This window comes from Centroberyx gerrardi, chromosome 5, assembly GCF_048128805.1.
Source record: "Centroberyx gerrardi isolate f3 chromosome 5, fCenGer3.hap1.cur.20231027, whole genome shotgun sequence".
In the NCBI taxonomy this organism is placed as follows: domain Eukaryota; kingdom Metazoa; phylum Chordata; class Actinopteri; order Beryciformes; family Berycidae; genus Centroberyx; species Centroberyx gerrardi.
The window spans coordinates 13,990,337-14,007,529 of record NC_136001.1 but is presented as its reverse complement, the minus strand read 5'-3'; the positions used below and the strand labels follow the sequence as shown (position 1 = coordinate 14,007,529).

Sequence of the window (17,193 nt, the reverse complement as noted above, 5' to 3'; positions counted from 1 at the left end):
GCCCACATCCCTGTTGAGAAACCACGGTGCTCACTTACTAAGAGGTAAAATAATAGTGCCTCACATTTCTCCGTCTCAGCAGTGCTTAAGTCCTGACTGAAGTGGAGATGAGTCAGATTGAGAACCGCACACATAACTATTTTCTCATCACCCAGTCTTCTGTGAAAGTCAGGTCGCCTTATTGCTGTGAGGGAACTTTTCAGCAGCCCTGGATCACCTCAAATTGGACCAACAAAAATGGGACCAGCCGTATGCAGTCATTTCAGATGTTTGTTAAACACTGCGGCTGCTCTATTTGAGCTATATCGCCCACACATGCCGTACCTTCGATCCTCCAATAATTGCATGTTGGAGAGAGTGAGTGCTGGAGAGAAATGGCTGTGTTAGTGTAACAAGGTTCTGGTCCAGATGTTTGGGATTAAAGGCTTGTTATGAAAATACGATATAGTTACTCTGGAAGTAAGGTATTCAGCTCTGTCATGCTCATGGCATGTGTTGTTATACTATGCCTGTAACACATTTTAAATAGGTGTGAAGATGAGAATAGAAAATGATTCAATTGCCTATAGCACAGTACAATAAAGCACATTGTATAATGGGTGGGCCAGGCATCTGATTGGTGAAAAAGGCTAATGTTCTTAAAATCAGCACCATAGCAACCAAGCTGTGGAAAATGGCTTGCCAATGTAAATGTAACTCCACTATACTTTTTGATTGTTTTATTAGATTATTTCTTAGTGCCTTGCTCCAGACTTCATCACTGCTGCGGCAATAATGAGAGCAAAAAAAAAACAAAACTTTTGTATATTATTGCTTAATTCAGTCATTTAGTTAGGAAACAAAGCACAGCTTCTAATTACAAATCTTGGAAATAAATCCTCCTCGATTGTTACTTTGAGAAATATTCTGCATGTTTAGCCAATGAATGAATTATAAATGAATAATATTATTAGCTCTCCCCTAACCCTTCATTCAGAGCAACAGAACAACACAAGTGCGGTGGTGCAGAAAAAGACAGCCTTTTACAGCGTCGTTGATTTGAATACTAACTCAAGGGCAGGTAGAGTGAAGGACAGTGAGTGAGGACAAACCAGATTGTGTTGTTGAGTGACCGTGACTTCCTTTGTGTGTCTGACACATGATATGCTTTGCTTATGTATCTTGCCGCCTTTTTCGATTACAGTGTTTATGTACCCCTGAAATCCAGAATGCTGTGCGCTTGATTGCAATTTTCATATTTCAAATCCAATATATCTCTCCATTCCTAAACCCTCTCTCTCTCTCTCTCTCTCTCTCTCTCCCTCTCTCTCTCTCTATTTGTGTCTGTGAGACAAACTTTGTCTTTCTTCCCAAGGGACCTTTATTTGTGTCAGGTGCATCCGCATTCATTAAAATCACACACACAAGTCTTTTCCTTCTCTTTCTCTTGAGTTTTCTTTCTCTCCCCCCCCTCCTTCTTTCATCCAAGTAATGATACTTTCTATCTCTCCAAAGTGTTTTCAATCAATGTCCCCGGTATTAAAGAAATTGGGAGCATTTTGACTTAAAAGGCTTGGAGCAGGTGAAAGAATGTGGGTTGAATTGTAACTTGGGATTCAAAATAGGATCAGGTCATTAAACCGTTGGCAAAGAGTTTCAGGTGCCGCTGTGGTGACAGGCAACAACTATTGAAGAGGGCACTTCACCTGAGTGTAAGACAGTTCAGGAGCTCATGGACAGTCTGGCTCACATTGGGGATGTTTTGAGAGAGACTGAAGAATCTTCTTAAGAATGCAGCAATTGAAGAACAGCGGGAATTGAAATTTTGCCAGCCCACTCTGCTGTAGCAAGTAGGTTTTTGGTCCAGGTCATCGCTAAATTAACCTTACCTGCCAGAATTTGAATGCTAATGGAGGTGACAACCAAATAATGCAGCCAGGTGGGAGTGTCTAAAAACTTCCATTCCTGATGGATAAAAAAGCAAACTAAAAAAGAGGTCAACCAGCCATGGCGTGACCACAGCCGCTATCTCATAATCTCCAAAAAAATGTACTGAATTTTTCTTCTCTCAGGCTTCAATAAGAAGAGCTCAAAAGAGATGATGCTGTCGATTACCATGAAATTAAACTTCCACCACATCCTATATGTTGCATTGCTGATTCATGGATTGCTACCACTTGTTTGCCTGCAACCTAACTCTGTAGTTAAAGCCACCGTTTCATTTGAGCCATAAATCCATATTAGAAACCCTATAATTTCATCATTTATTGACAACTTTAATTCCATTTGTTAACCGTGAACCGTTAATGACTAAAATCCTGTTTTCTTCTCACACCCACATACATGCAGCTTCCATCCTCTTCATTCTCTGCTTGTCAACCTCAGATAATAAACACAGGAGAACATTCCAGAAAAGCACTTTTTTTTTAAAATACATTTTTTATTGGACTATCAAATTAATGGAAACTGCTCAATAATTGGTGCAGTGAGGAATGCTTCCCACCTAATTGAATTAGGGTTTTCGTTTCTGTGATTTCTGTGTTTGTTTTTGGCAGCTGCCATCTGTTTGCCTGGGACCAGCTCTATTAATAAGCTATTCAGATTGAGATGGGGCTTTATTCCAGCAACCATTTCTCACCTCCTCTCTCTCTCTCTCTCTCTCTCTCTCTCTCTCTCTCTCTCTCTCTCTCTCTCTCTCTCTCGCTTCTTCGCTCACTCACTTTATTGTCATGGAAATCATCAGAGGTGCCAAACCAGAGACAAAAGAAGGAGCTTTTACATACACCTGAGCCAAAAAGAACAGAACTGTAGTCTAATTATGATGGGGACAATTAAGACTGTGCATATTTATTGACAGGGGACTTCACACAGAAGCATATGCTCATGAATACCAAAAAATGGAGACAGCATGGGAAAGGGGGGGGGGGGATCTGATCATCTATATGATGTTGTTGTTATCAAATAGCTAAGTTTGTCACCAGGATACATGGACAACATGCTGAGGCAATGGAAATGGACAGTTTTGCTCAACATTTTGACAAATCAAACATCTTCATTGTAACTTTCTAACCAACTATTGTGGTGCCCACATTGATTTTGTATGAAGCTTTTCTTAAACCCATTTCCCTTTGTCTCAGAAAAATACCCATGAACCTTAAGTGTGCTCGTCATCACCAGCAGCCAATATTAACCCCCATTCTCTTTTTTTACCTTCCCCTGTTGACAGCTACAGTCTCCCTTTCAGTGCTCCAAGAACAAGGAATTCCAATCTGGGCTTTGCTCAGTATTCTGATCACACTCCTCTCTCCTCCAGTAATACAAGTCTACTTTAAAATTCATAACTACATTTGGAAAGAATAAAAGGGTGCCCTGATGGAATATTTCCAAGGAGCTTACTTGAGCGAAAATACAATTCGCTTTGGCATATTTAATAACCCTAACCTGGCTCTTTAAGACATACAGTAGTAATAACAATACTAAAAAAAAATGGTGGGTGCAAAAAAAAAAAAAAAAAAATCTCCAAGCTATGCCTTAGCATGAAATGACTACCTATAATTCCTGCCTCTGGGAGGACAAGAGACAGAGAGTTACATAGAAAGAGAGAGAGAGAGAGAGAGAGGGAGAAATGAAGGAGACAAGAGAAGAAGCCTTGTCAAAGTTAGAACGAGTCAGATCAGCTCAACTCTCTCATTTTCTGCCCCCTTTTTTTCCCCTTCCTCTGCCTGGGAGGCAGTTTGAATTGGATCAAACAACCTTGATTGATTAAGCTCGGATGAATGACTCTCCAATGACACAGGCTTCAGCGTTAGTCTCACCCCATCACTCTGTAAATATTTGACATGGTTATTGAGAAGTTGATGTGAAAGTGATTGTTGCCTTTAGTTCTGTACCAGGTTTCGAACATCTACCTAGACTAACTGTCGCCTATTGTTCAGTTCTTTGAAAGTCTGGTTTGATTCCTGAATGCCTCATAGGAAGAAGAGCACAATGAATGAGAGAGTGTGAGAAAATAGATAACATGCTTTTCCAACTGGAATATGAATTGCTTAGCTCAAGCCTTGGTATTAATCTCTTGCCCTCTTTTTCTCTCTAGTCCTTTTGTGTTAAGAGGGAGAGAGAAAGAGAGGGAGAAAGCAAGCAGGAGAGAGCGAGAGAAACAGAGAGAGAGAGAGAGAGAGAGAGAGAGAGAGAGAGAGAGAGAGAGAGAGAGAGAGAGAGAGCATTGTTGAATATTGTGGGACGTCCTGTTCTGAATTAGGTCAGAACCAATCAAAGCTCAAATGTTCTCTCTCTCTCTCTCTCTCTCTCTCTCTCTCTCTCTCTCTCTCTCTCTCTCTCCTCTCATTGAACACCAATGCTGCCTTTGTGATGTCTTCTGTATAGAGAGACAGAGACCCCTACTGTTTCTGACAGCACATCAGCGCCCCAAAGACTGAGAGTTTTTCCCTCTAGTCTCTATACTCTACTGCCATCTGTCTGCATCAATACACACTGCAGAATATGACACCAATCAGGGGCCTGACCACAAAAGCCTGTGCTGCATACTGAATACAGCATGTGCAACATAAACACACAGCATACAGTATCCTCCACTACTTTCTTCATAATGCTCTGTGTGTGAAAAAAAAAACTCCCCTGGTAAAGTGTAATGAGTTTGACGAAGAGATATTTTTAATATAGCAATTTTAGGTGATGATTTGCATGCACAACCTTACTTTGATCTTTTGATCAAGCGTAGCATTTTGAAGAAAGCCCACTGATCTGCGCACAACGTGATCTTTCAGTCAGGCTCCAAGGCATGATTCTCAGCTTTGATAATGACGATGATGACAGCACTGACAATGATGATGGTTATGATGATGATGATGAGGATGACGATGAAGATGGTGACGTCAGTGACAAAGATGATGACAGTGATCTTGATGAAGGATTTACATTGGAAGTGATGGAGATTTTAGTCACACTCTAGCCAATGGCAAGTCATAAACACAAAAACTGTGTGATCCTCACCAAATGAATATACTGGGTCAGTGTCTAACCTCATCTATGTAGGTCCATCTTAGGGTGTATCCTGGGCAATTATTTTGTAGGATATTGTTGGAGATTTCTTTGCGGTTTAATGTTTTTTATTCCAAAATGAGATATCCACCATGACTGCTGACATGAAAGATTATTATTCAGGTCATTAGTCAAATAAAAAGAGAATTTTTGACAAAATACAAAAACCACTGTAGATTTTTATATCAGTTGTATTTTTGATATATTGAGCAATGAACCTCAGGTAACATTTTTAGCACGGATATACAGCATTTATGGAATAAAACACTCCATTTGTGGAAATGGAAAGTGGATACAATGATGGGAATGAGGAAAGCTGATGATATGGAGGAGCTGCTTTAGATGGTTTTTGACCTTTTAAATAATAATCAAGTCTATTTGAGTGTTGCGCAACAATGCTGCTCTAAAACACAGCAGGGTAAAATTATTTCATTAAATTTAATTATATTATTATGTTATTTATGTATTTATTTCTATTTTGGAGCTGGGTCAAACATTGCCCCGGGCTTTAACATATTGCCAGTTTAGAAGTGTGTATGCCTGGAGGCGTGGCCAGTGCGGCCCAGCCATCACCAGCCCAGTCGTTTTTTGTTCTTTTTTATTCCACTATTCTGTAATAATAGAGACTATATTCACACAGTATGGGGTTATCCCAAGACAGACCATGTTGAACCTCAGGTAAAATGGTACAGAGCCTATCCAATCGTGTTTAGTGTCAATATTGTCAGTAATAGTGTTTCTCTCCCAGGCTTCAACACAAAGAGAAGATCACTGCAAAGCATATCCTGGTGCAGCATTTCCTTTTAGCCGCTTCCCTCACTAACATCACAATTTCTATCAATTTTCTCCCCCTTCCTCTCCCTCCTAAGTGCCCTTCCATTTTTGTTAATCAAAATATATTCACACAATCTTCCTCCTCCTTTCCAGTGGATCTGAGTGGCTGATTGGCAATTTCACCAGCAATACGATAGTTCGGGGAGAGATGGACGCAGCCAATCTGAGAGCTCCCTGCCGTTACCATGGTAACATCTCAACAAGAGGAGTGAGGGGGGGTTGGGGGAGGGAGGGAGAAAGATGGAGAGAGAGAGGCTGAGGGAGAGAAATGGAGAGAGAGAGAGAGAGAGAGAGAGAGATGATCAAATGTGAACACTCTATTCTGATTTGATAGTCTGATATACAACACCCAGCTTGTTATTATTAGAGTCTTCTTCCCTCTTCCTTTTGTTGTGTAGCACACAAGCACACGTGTAGAGATGCACACAGACACACACACACACACACACACACACACACACACACACAGACACACAGTTTTTTTACAGTAACATGCAGCATCTGTGCCTTACTGATAACACCGCCTCATAGCAGTAAAAGTATATAAGAGGGGACTATTTGCTTGCTCCTTTTACAATGGCTAGCAGCAGGCCTAACTGTCTCCATCACGCATCCCGCTGACTTAAGCATCTCATCATCATCATCTTTGCTCTGCCCATTCTGGAAATCTGTCTGGACTTAATAAAACTGTCAGACCACCAACTGGGACTGTTAAATAAAGACTGCGTGGAGGCTTGATCTGCTGTCTGAAGCGGCTCGGTGGAAAGGCTTGTTAAAGACTATGAGATACGACATTAAAACTTGCAATTGGACATGGAGTGTATTAGGATTGACTTATAGGGAATTTACAAGAGACAGTTTCAGTTTAAGAGTTGTTACAGCTAATAGATAGATAGATAGATAGATAGATAGATAGATAGATAGATAAGTCCTATATTTTGCTACCCTATGCAGTGTTCCAGAGTCAGACCAGAGACCTTCTGGTTTCTTTTCCAACCACTAAGCTATCACAGTCTTAAAACTGATAGAAATTCAATACGCTACTTCTAGCTTTTAGGCTACAAATATGAATTATTTAAATTGCATTGCAGAAAAATGAGTTTTGCAACCCAAGCGTAAATATGGTCTTTTTTTTCAGTCGAGCCTCAGTCCTCAATGATGCTGAAGACTGGGATTATACACTGACCGAGAGCGACAAGCCCACTGTCGACGTCTATTCTGTATCAATAAAGCACATGTAAAAGTTAACAATCAAAGTTTATTACACGTTTATATACAAACAACCCTGCAAGGCACACCTTTGTTTAAATAAGAATATACAATACATTTTATTCTTGAAAGCAAACAAATTTTAGTTTTGAAATATATATTAATATAAGTCTGTTTAGCGTTGTACAGAGAAGGCCTCAAGTCGTGGATGTTCCTTTGACACAAAAAATGAGGGCAAATGATCAAACACATTATGATGTAAACAACTCAACATCTTGCATGGTGTTTAAATGGACATATTCAAATTTTGGCCACACTATAAAAATGCACCATCCTCACTTTCTGACTACACCCATTTATCTTTTGTGGTGCTGTAATTATGAAGAACAGACTAAAACACTATGTACTAAAATAGGTTGGTTTAAAGCTAAACTCAGCATTATACTTGAATGCTTATTCCTACAGTAGAAGTAGCTTATCTGGACCGGCACTCTTTCTGGCAATTGTATATAATCTAAAAATCAATATGGATTAGGTGAGAGCCTTGTTTGGGTCTCTTGTCAGTCGGCCTCTTCCCAAATCATAAGGGCTCTTAGTAGCACTTCATGTGGGCTGAAATGATACCAGGTCATATAGCCACCGATACAGAGTCAGACTGTAAGCCTGAGGACATTTAGGTTCAGGGTAGGTGTCAAATATTTGTTAGGTAAATTGTCAGCTTTTATCCATCTATCTCTGAATTCAATGGTTAAGCTAAAAACATGATATTAAAGGCTTTAATATTCTAGTCCATTAGTCCATTTTCCTATGTTAGGCTATAGGATTTCTTTTATGAGCACACTCAAGAAGTACTGCACAGAAAGGAAGAAAGAAAGAAAGAAAGAAAGAGAGAGACAGCTAGAGAGACAAAGAGAAGATGGAAGAGAGAATAAAAAGCTGTTTAGTTGCAATAAAAACATTTTTGATTCGGCATTTGGACATCCTCTCAAACAAAAAGGACGTAGCTCCCTTCTAGAAAACTTCAGGGTAAAAGACGGTTTAAACATCCACATCAACAGGTACCACAGCATATCATTATGGATGACAACATGGTATTCTGTACATTGTTCAATACAGACCATTGATCATTCAGTGATCGGTGCATGACATCTTGTCACTCCATTGAAGCTGCCTTAATAGCAAATGTTTGTCCAAGATCAATCAGGAGGTTTCCGCTTGTGAAACAACTTTTGTTATTTCTGCTTCATGGCACATAAAGAAAAGATTGATAGATGAAGAATGCTCATGACAAACGCCTGCCATGACTCAAGAGACAAAACAAAACTAAACAATGGGGCAAAAAATCAAATGGGTGGGACTTCAAGATAGTAACATTACTATGCAGGCTGTCATAATCATACAGTGTGTCATCATAGAGTGTCATGACCTACCGTGACAGATCTGACAGATGTCAAATCACATATATGACCGCTGACTTACGCACTCTGTAAACCTCCCTTTACCTCAACACTACAAGTTCAACAAAGGTCCATCAATATTGCAGGTTTCTCCTGATTCCACTAGCAAGGACAGGAGGCGCCTGACCAAAGATGATTAGTCAACATCTTTTCCTCGGTTCTCTCCTCCCATGTTTTTGAGTCTTCTGAGCTGTGTGTGTGTGTGTGTGTGTTATTGAATACTCCTATTGTTGATGTTCTGACCGATTGGCCATTATCATGCCAGCAGGCCTAGTCGCTTGACCTTAGCAGACAGAAAAGAGTGGATGATGAAGACTATGGTCTTGGGGCAGCAATGGAGGTCCAGTTGCTGCAAAAAGAGAGAGATGGGGAGCGGGGAATAGGGAATTGTAGAAGGTGGGAGAGAGAGAATAAATAAGAAAAGGAAATAAATTAGCTTTCTAATATAGCATACTGTAGATTGATGGTTAGGTGCATAATATAATTTCATCTGCAAAAACTTTGCTTCCCCAAAGAGTACCAGTACAACAACAACAAATTTGAACAAATGTGAAAAAGAACAAATGTGCTCACTCATAAACTCAAAAAAACAGCACATAGGTCAATAGACAGAGAATGAACAAGACATCTTAATACTGTTAAAACCTTAAACATAAAGGTGCAACATGTATCATTTTTAAACATCAGCATAACATTGTCAAATTAACTGTGATGCCTTCCTATAATCGTAAACAAATAAAACCATGGCTGACACGATTAATAGCCTCTATTTCCCATCAGCGACATTGTTAGTGATAGTCTCAATATTAGGTCCACATTTCCCATAAACCCCGTTGCTTCCTGTTGCAAAGAGGAAATTGCTGCTTGCTGTGTTTGCACTGGACGAACAGCGTCCCTCCGCCTATTTTGTTCCATAAAGAAATCTCCCTTTATGCCGTAAAGCGATCCAGCAGATTTCCCGCGAAATCTGACCCGACACTTCCAAATGCAGTGTGGAGGCCGGTAGAGGCTGCCAATCTTCTCAGCCATGGTCTTGTTTACTTAAAGTATATTGTATATGTATAATCTCAAAATGACTGTGGTAATGATTTATTAATGTCAAAATGCTGCACAAAGCACATTTAAGAGAAAGTCGAACGTTAAACAGGCAAACTTACAATCTCGGCCTCTGGGCCTCCAAAGTCAAGGAAGATCATGCGTACTCCGTCGTCTGATGACATTCTGAGGCGCTCAAAGGGCTGCTGCAGCAGAATACTCTTTCTGACGCCCATCTCCTCCGTGAATAGCGTGAAGCCCTCGTCGATGTGCACTCCCAGGGTGCACTCCTTCCCATTCCAACTACAGGCTGAAAAACAAGGGGATACGCAGGGGTGGAACAAGGGAAGTGAAGGCAGTAATGATTTAGACAGTGCCAAGCAGGAGTGGTCCTCAAATAAACCTGGATTGATATCACAGCTTTCTTGTGTTCCCATTGTGTTATGAGCTCAGTGTTACGTATTGATACACAGCCCAGAATTCCTGGCAGTGTCTTTGGGTGTGATAGCAGGGATTAGCATGAAGAATAAGATTCAGATAATGCTTATTTTTAAGTAAGGAAGAATGTCTCTGAATCTAAGATAAATGGAACACTCATTCTAATTCTGATACTAAACGTCTCTGACGTGCAGCAAACTCTTGCACTACCTCATAATACCAGCAGAGAGCAATGTGACAACACTACTATAAGTAAACTGCTGACTACACTAGTTTATGTGTCTGTTGAATGCAAATCATGTGCTGTGATACTAATAGAGAACGATTTTTGGAGGCACAACATGAGGATTTGGCTCTATTTTTGCATGCATCCTCTTCGCTAACTTTAGATTTGTGCAGAAAAAATGCTCCGCCTACTCAAACCTGCCAATTTCAATTTGTACAATTGCCCACTGGACATTTTTCAATCATTTCAAATATATTCCTGTAGATTTATTATACTTGGCAAATAAAATGCTTGTTTTCCTCTCATCATAATCTCACAAGACCTTATTCTGAACCACTAAGAGTGGTAGCCACCGCATCCTGTATTAGCACAGCAGTCTGCACTACACGCAATACTTTCTTGTGTACGATAGCATAGAACTGAATGGGCATTGTGTGACATGTGACACTTGGTGCTCTGCTCGTTGAGGTGAGAACCAGCATTACAAAACTCCCATACATGACAATACAAAAGTTTGGACACACCTGATTGAATGTACTATGTTTTTCATTATCTTAAAGCCCTTCTGATCTAAAGGCTTATGCTTAAATGCTTGAAATGTGTTTCTTAGACAAATATAAATAGTGAAGTCGATGCCTATGTATGGATTTATTTCCAAAGCCTTTGCCTTTCCATCTAGACAAAGGGCGGCTACTTTAAAGAATCTAAAATATAAGATAGCTTTGATTTGTTTAACACCTGTTGTGTTATTTCATAGTTTTGATGTCTTAACTATTATTCTAAAATGTGGAAAATAGTAAAAATAAAGAAAAATTTGATCTGTGATATTTCTGATAGCTAGCGTAGTTCAAAGCAGTAAAAAGTGATGGCTGTATCTGTACCCGTGGTGACTTCCTGGATAAGTTCAGCAGCGTTGTGGCAGCCCTCCACCAGCAGGTGAGTCCAGGTGGACAGCTCCTTGGCAGAATCCACCCTGAACACATGGGTCTCCACGCCTTGCTTAGTGCCCGAACGCAGGCCAAATGAGATCTCCGAGTCCAGGAGAGGAGAGCTTTTTCCTGGGCCGGAGTGGACCAGTCTGGGGGGGGGATGAGAAGGTAGAGTGAGAGAGAAAGTATGAGAAGAATGTGGATGAGAAAGAGAGGAGCAAGTGAGGTTTACAGACAAGGATAGGCCAAGACAGAGAGAATGAAATGATACGTATGTGTGTGTGTGACAGAGAGAAATAGTTAGAGAGATGGAGAGAAATGGAAAAGGTGAAGAGAGAGAGAGAGAGAGAGAGAGAGAGAGAGAGAGAGAGAGTACAAGAGAGGGAGAGAAAATAGGGAGGAAAAATGCATGACTCATAAATTCTGGTTCCACTAATCATTTCCAGATGAATATGATGTTATGCAGCAAAATGTCCAATAGTCCAGTTATGGAAACAGTGAGCATCTGTGCTTTTACCGGGCCAAAACAAGCCTTGGAAATTACTGTTGACTCAAAACTGGGCTGCTTAGGGTGGGTGACGGATGTGTTAGGTTTATGCGATGGCATACGTAAGTGTGTCTGTGTGTGTGTGTGTGTGTGAGACAGAGATAGACAGAGCACTGTGTGACTGTATATGCTAATATGTAGTATGTAGTGTGCACACATATGTATACGTGTGTGTGCATATGTGTGTGTGTGTGTGTGTGTGTGTGTGCACCTGGTAGTGATGAGCGGGTGACTCTTGGCGGGGCTGCTGAGGCTGTCCTTGTTGTCAGGCATGGAGGGATACAGGAGCAGGTCTCTGTCTGTCAACATTGCCAACACTGGCCTCTCTGGACCCTGGGTGACCTACACACACATACAGCACACACACATACACGCATGCGTGTGCATATGCAAACATGTGTAACAGAGTCAGTTAAGTCAGTTAAACCCACTCCTGTGGTATGCATGTCACACATGACATATTTTAAACTATGACAGCCAGTAAGTGTCAGTGGATATCAGCTGCCCCCTTCAAGAAGCTGTACAACACCTGAAACTTTTTTTTTAGATGTAGTACAATATATGTTCAATATAGTACAATCACTGAATATATAGAGAAAACAGTATGAAACTACAAACTGCGTTAGAAGATAAAACTCCACAAGAGCTCAACGATTAGAAGCACTAACACATACGTACATAAACACATACACAAACAGTTCAACATCAATTCTGCATTAAGAATTCCGTCTGTAGAGAGTGGATCCAATAAGCCTCTCTTTGTAGAAGCAAGCGGTCTCTATCACCACCTCTCCTTAATGGTTTCACCACCTCCACCACCTTGGAGTCTCAGTCTACACACATCGTGACCAGCAGCATTAAAATGCCTGGCCATCCTGGTTCCTAATATTACTTTTGTGTTCAGATATTCTGCTTTTTGCCCACCCAGACAATTATCTGCTCCACTATTCTTAGGAAAGGTTCTCACCATGATCTGTTGTACTAACTAGGGGCAAAATCTATTTGCCATTCCATAAGTTTTATATTAAGGAAAAAAATGGCTGTCATAAAGGATGCACAGACGCCATAATGAATTTCATCTGCAAAATGGACCAAAATAATGCATCATTAATTATAATGTGGTACTTTATTGATTCTTTATTGGTGCTTGCCGACACAGAGGCTTGAGCCTGAGCGGTCCGATTGAAACAGCTTCAACTCATTACACCACCCTGCATTTTCTCCTGTAGTTTCCAGCTCATATCGCACAGGAATATTAATTTGCATATGAGGTCCACAAAATTTTTTTTGAATATCTTGCAAATTTCATAATGTATGCATCACGCTGAATACCCCAATAAAACATGCCATCAACTTCTCGTCATCTCGCCTTCTCATCTTGTCAAATTTGTGCATGCGCATGTAATTCCTGTATTTGTGCGTTAGTGTCTGTGTTTTGCATACCTGCTCTGTAATCCAGCCCAGATGTTTGACCTCCATGCCGGCCTGCATGGCCTTCATCTCCTCCTTCACTCTCGGTACAAGGTTGGCAGCGCCCGCCAGGATGGCATTATACCAGGACTGGGCCATGGCTGGGTCCTTCGCCCGCAGGAACATAGAGTTCTTTCTGTTAGATGAAATCACCTCGAAATACCTGGCAGATGAGGTCGGAGAGGAGGGGAGAGGGGGTGAACACGGAACAGCCAGCACAGGAAAAGGGAGAGGAGGCAGAGAGAAAAAGGGCAGTTGGAAAAGAGGAATTAGAAATTTTTTTTTAAAAAAATGGCAAAGGAAGAAAGGCTCGAGGACGAAGAGGGGATTTCAGACATTAACAAAGAGAATATGTGAGGGAGAGAGGGTGAGAACAAGTCCCTTTTCAGTCTTCTATGCCATATGTTATTTTGAGTTAAATGTCTGTCAGAATCTGTCTGTATCAGAAATGTACAAACTGAAACTCAAATATCAAAGTAGTGAACTCCCGGTGTGCAGTACCTGTTTTCTGTGTCTGGGGGGCACTGTTTCCGTGACACCTGGCACATCTTGACTGGGATGCTGCGGGGCTCCTTCACCTCAGCAGGGGAGGCATCGCTACCCCTCTGGGGCGTGGAGGGGGGGGAGTCCCATGGGAGGGCCGCCCCGGGGGACCCCGAGTTTTTAAAGAAGGCCGACATCTCCTTGATGTACTTCACTGACGGGGAGAGAGAGAGAGAGAGAGAGAGAGAGAGAGTCAGAGAGAGACAGACAGATTAAGGAGGTAGAGGAGAGGCAGAAGAAGTACAAGAGAAGAGAAGAGGGAGAAGAAAGGGATTTAGGATGTGAACACGGAGCCTCTGGGAGGTTGTGGGATGAGCGGAGTACTGTAGCAGCATTTATGATCTGAGAGATAACCGCATCAGTAAAAGTAGTCAAAGCAGTTCAAAACGGCGCAGAAATCTCTCATTAAAGAATTCTCTTAACAATCTCTTCAAGTTTCTCAGCCATTTCACAGGGCCGAACATGCTCTTGCTTCAGGGAGTAGAAAGCATAGGCCATAGATCATTTTAGTAACACCATGGATAGTTTTGCGCTTTTGTACTGTATTTCGGGAATGTGAAGATACAAATACCCTTTGCCCTGCTCACACACAGGCACACAGGCATTCTTGCTTGCTCAAGCCTATCGAGCACACATGGCCTTTTCACACGCACCGTTTTACCACACACGCACACACACCTACACTACACACACCCACACCCACCCACCCACATACACACACACACACACACACACACACACACAGATACACACACGGCCAGAGCTCCACTCCAGTAGGCTGTGGTATGGGTTTGGCAAGAGTAGCCGGTGCTGGAGTAAAAATAGCCCAGAGGACACGGCAAGGCATGAGGCTGAAGGCAGAAGGCAGAGCTCTGGTTTCACTGGGAAGTGTGAAGTGCTCCTCTTGCACAGTACAAGAGGCCTATAGCCAGAGGGCAAGCAGAAGAGTCACAGTACAGGACAACGGGAGTGAGAGGGGGCTTCCACCAATCCCAAAATAGAGCCCCAGCCAGCCAGCCAGTCAGTCAGCCAGGCGGCTGTACAGTCGCCCATGATTTTCCTTTTGCAAGCTATGCTCAGTCAGTGAGTCAGTCAGTCAGTTAGTCCCCCCGGCTCAAATTTCGAGCAAGAGGCAGTAGTATGATTTGTCGAAATGTCGGTTTTAACAGCCATGTGTCCTGCTGTGGTGTCCTTGAGCAAGACACTGGACGCACTAAACCTACCTGCTCACTTATTCTAAATTGCTCTGGATAAGAGCGTGAGCTAAATGCCTACAATTTAAATTATATATATATATGTATGCCTCCTCTGAGTCAGCAGAATGTTCACTATCTGTCTTCCTGTCTGCACTTCTTTTTCTCCTGAAACCTCTCCTACTCTTTCCCCACCCAATCCTGCATCTCTAATCCCTCTCTCTCTCTCTCCCTCTCTCTCCCTCTCTCTCTCTCTCTCTCTCTCTCTCCCTCTCCCTCAGTCTATTTCCCTCTCTTCTCTCCAGAGATGAGGTCAATTCACTTTCAATTCAATCAATTGAGGAAGTGGATTTTTTTTCAAAATTTGAAAGCTATGAAATCTGTTGCCATTAAAGTTTCTTATATCCAATCTGTAAAGAAATTATTGAGAATGATGGTTCCACTATTACCTGTTTTTTTTCTGTTTTGGTTTGAGAGAACTGAAAGTGCCTGCCTCACATGCCCTCTCTCTCTCTCTCTCCCTCCCTCTGGAGTCACATGCTGGTTTAACAACATCCTTTTCATGCATAGTCCATCAGGGCGGTTGCCTGGGCCACATATTTACGCCACACACATTCTGCCCTTCACACCAGTGCTCACTCAAACACTCTGACACACACACACACACACACACACACACACACGTACGCACACCTGCACATATGTGCATGCACATACATACACATGTGTACACACACCTCACATGACCGTTTAATACATTTCAAGGGTCAATAAACTTTACTTCTCGTTCCCATATAACTGATTACCAGAGAATTTGACTCATTTATTGCCCACTGTTAAGAAGCCCAGAGTTACATATGGCAGTGTTTTTCAAAGCCTAGGCTATGGTCAGATGAAAACTGGTCTTCAGATCAGTTGAACGTTGTGGACTGGATACTTCTAATTTGCCATGCCAAGATGCTGTGGCTTTCTCGTGTCCCGACAATGTAAGCTGGGCTGAATAAAGGTGCTTCAGTACAACATGCAGTAAGGTTTGTAGCCTACAAACCAGGATAACTTCTGTTAGATTGGCCAACACAATAGCCTGCAAAATCAATGTGTCTGTAGACAAAACCACAAATATTGGGGAAGTGGAGAGCAAGTATCAAGCTGTGAGCAAACTATCCCATGTAACAGCCACAGCTTTGAAGTAGCTGTCAACTTGCATACGTAATGTTTCATGGAAATGAGCTTCTGTCCATTTGTTCCTGTGCCAACCCATTGATGTGTGTACCATGGGGTAGCCAACTGCTTCCTTGTTGCTGGACCCAGGCCATTCAAAATTGATGTGGTCAATCTCAATATGGCAGGCTAGGCCACCAGACCAGGAATGGAAATGGGCTTGCCTGCATTCTTCCTTACAGTGAAAGCCATCGTAGAAGATCTCCTGCACCTTGCAACTATACTGCATTTGCGCTGCAGGATTTTCCAATCAATCAATTCTTGTGGGCGGCGCAACAGTGCAGAAATCATGTAAAGATTGGGACTTCAATGATGGCTATTTATATGTGATTAGGCTGTCTGAGTGAGTCAAGTCATATCTAACAACTAATTCCACAGCTTGAATAATAAAATAGTTAACTTAGTATGAAACAGGAGAAAATGAGAGAGAGAGAGAGAAGAGAGAGAGAGAGAGAGAGAGAGAGAGAGAGAGAGAGAGAGAGAGAGAGGTTTACATCAGGCAGAGTAAATATAGCCTTTTACATATGCGTGTGTGTCTGTGTGTGTGTGTGTGTGTGTGTGTGTCCACACTGCATAAACTGATTGTTGAACAGAATAGGTTGGGGAAAAAAACTCTAATCGGCAGCAGGTATAAGGGGATGTTTATTTTTGTAAAGAGGCTTTACTATTTTCCAAAAAGCCATGTGGGAAATGATCGCATTGGTGTTTTCCAGATTAGAAATGTCGGGCATTAGCTATGGCCCCACATAACAAATCGGAGGAGATAGCTTTCAAACAGAGTGGTGAATGGAGAGGAAGGGAGAGCGGGATGGAGAGACGGAGGGGAGGAGGATAGGAATGAGCAGCATGGGTCCTTAGAAAGAAAAAAGAGAAAGCGATGGATAGGAGGAGAGAGCGAGGAAGAGAAGGAGGAAAAGAAGACGATTGAGAGCAAGAATGAGAGTATAAGAAAGAGTGAGACAGGCAATACAGAGAGACGGAACATACAGCTAAGCTCAATTCAGCCAGAAATGTTGCCATGAATACCAGTGGCGGCACATTCAATACAGAGCTA

The 17,193-nt window shown here is 41.8% G+C and overlaps 1 protein-coding gene across 1 annotated transcript in view; it reads right to left on the bottom strand.

Annotated features, from left to right (window-relative positions):
- Positions 1 to 7,141: 7,141 nt before the first annotated feature.
- snta1 (syntrophin, alpha 1) overlaps positions 7,142 to 17,193 on the bottom strand; it is a 35,258-nt gene continuing 25,206 nt past the window's right edge. The window contains exons 3-8 of the mRNA XM_071903903.2: positions 13,684 to 13,879; positions 13,156 to 13,345; positions 11,924 to 12,054; positions 11,118 to 11,314; positions 9,695 to 9,882; positions 7,142 to 8,886 (exon numbers count right to left, since the gene is read on the bottom strand). Coding sequence (XP_071760004.2) covers positions 8,794 to 8,886; positions 9,695 to 9,882; positions 11,118 to 11,314; positions 11,924 to 12,054; positions 13,156 to 13,345; positions 13,684 to 13,879 — 995 coding nt within the window. The 3' untranslated portion in view covers positions 7,142 to 8,793. The remainder of the gene's footprint in view (positions 8,887 to 9,694; positions 9,883 to 11,117; positions 11,315 to 11,923; positions 12,055 to 13,155; positions 13,346 to 13,683; positions 13,880 to 17,193) is intronic.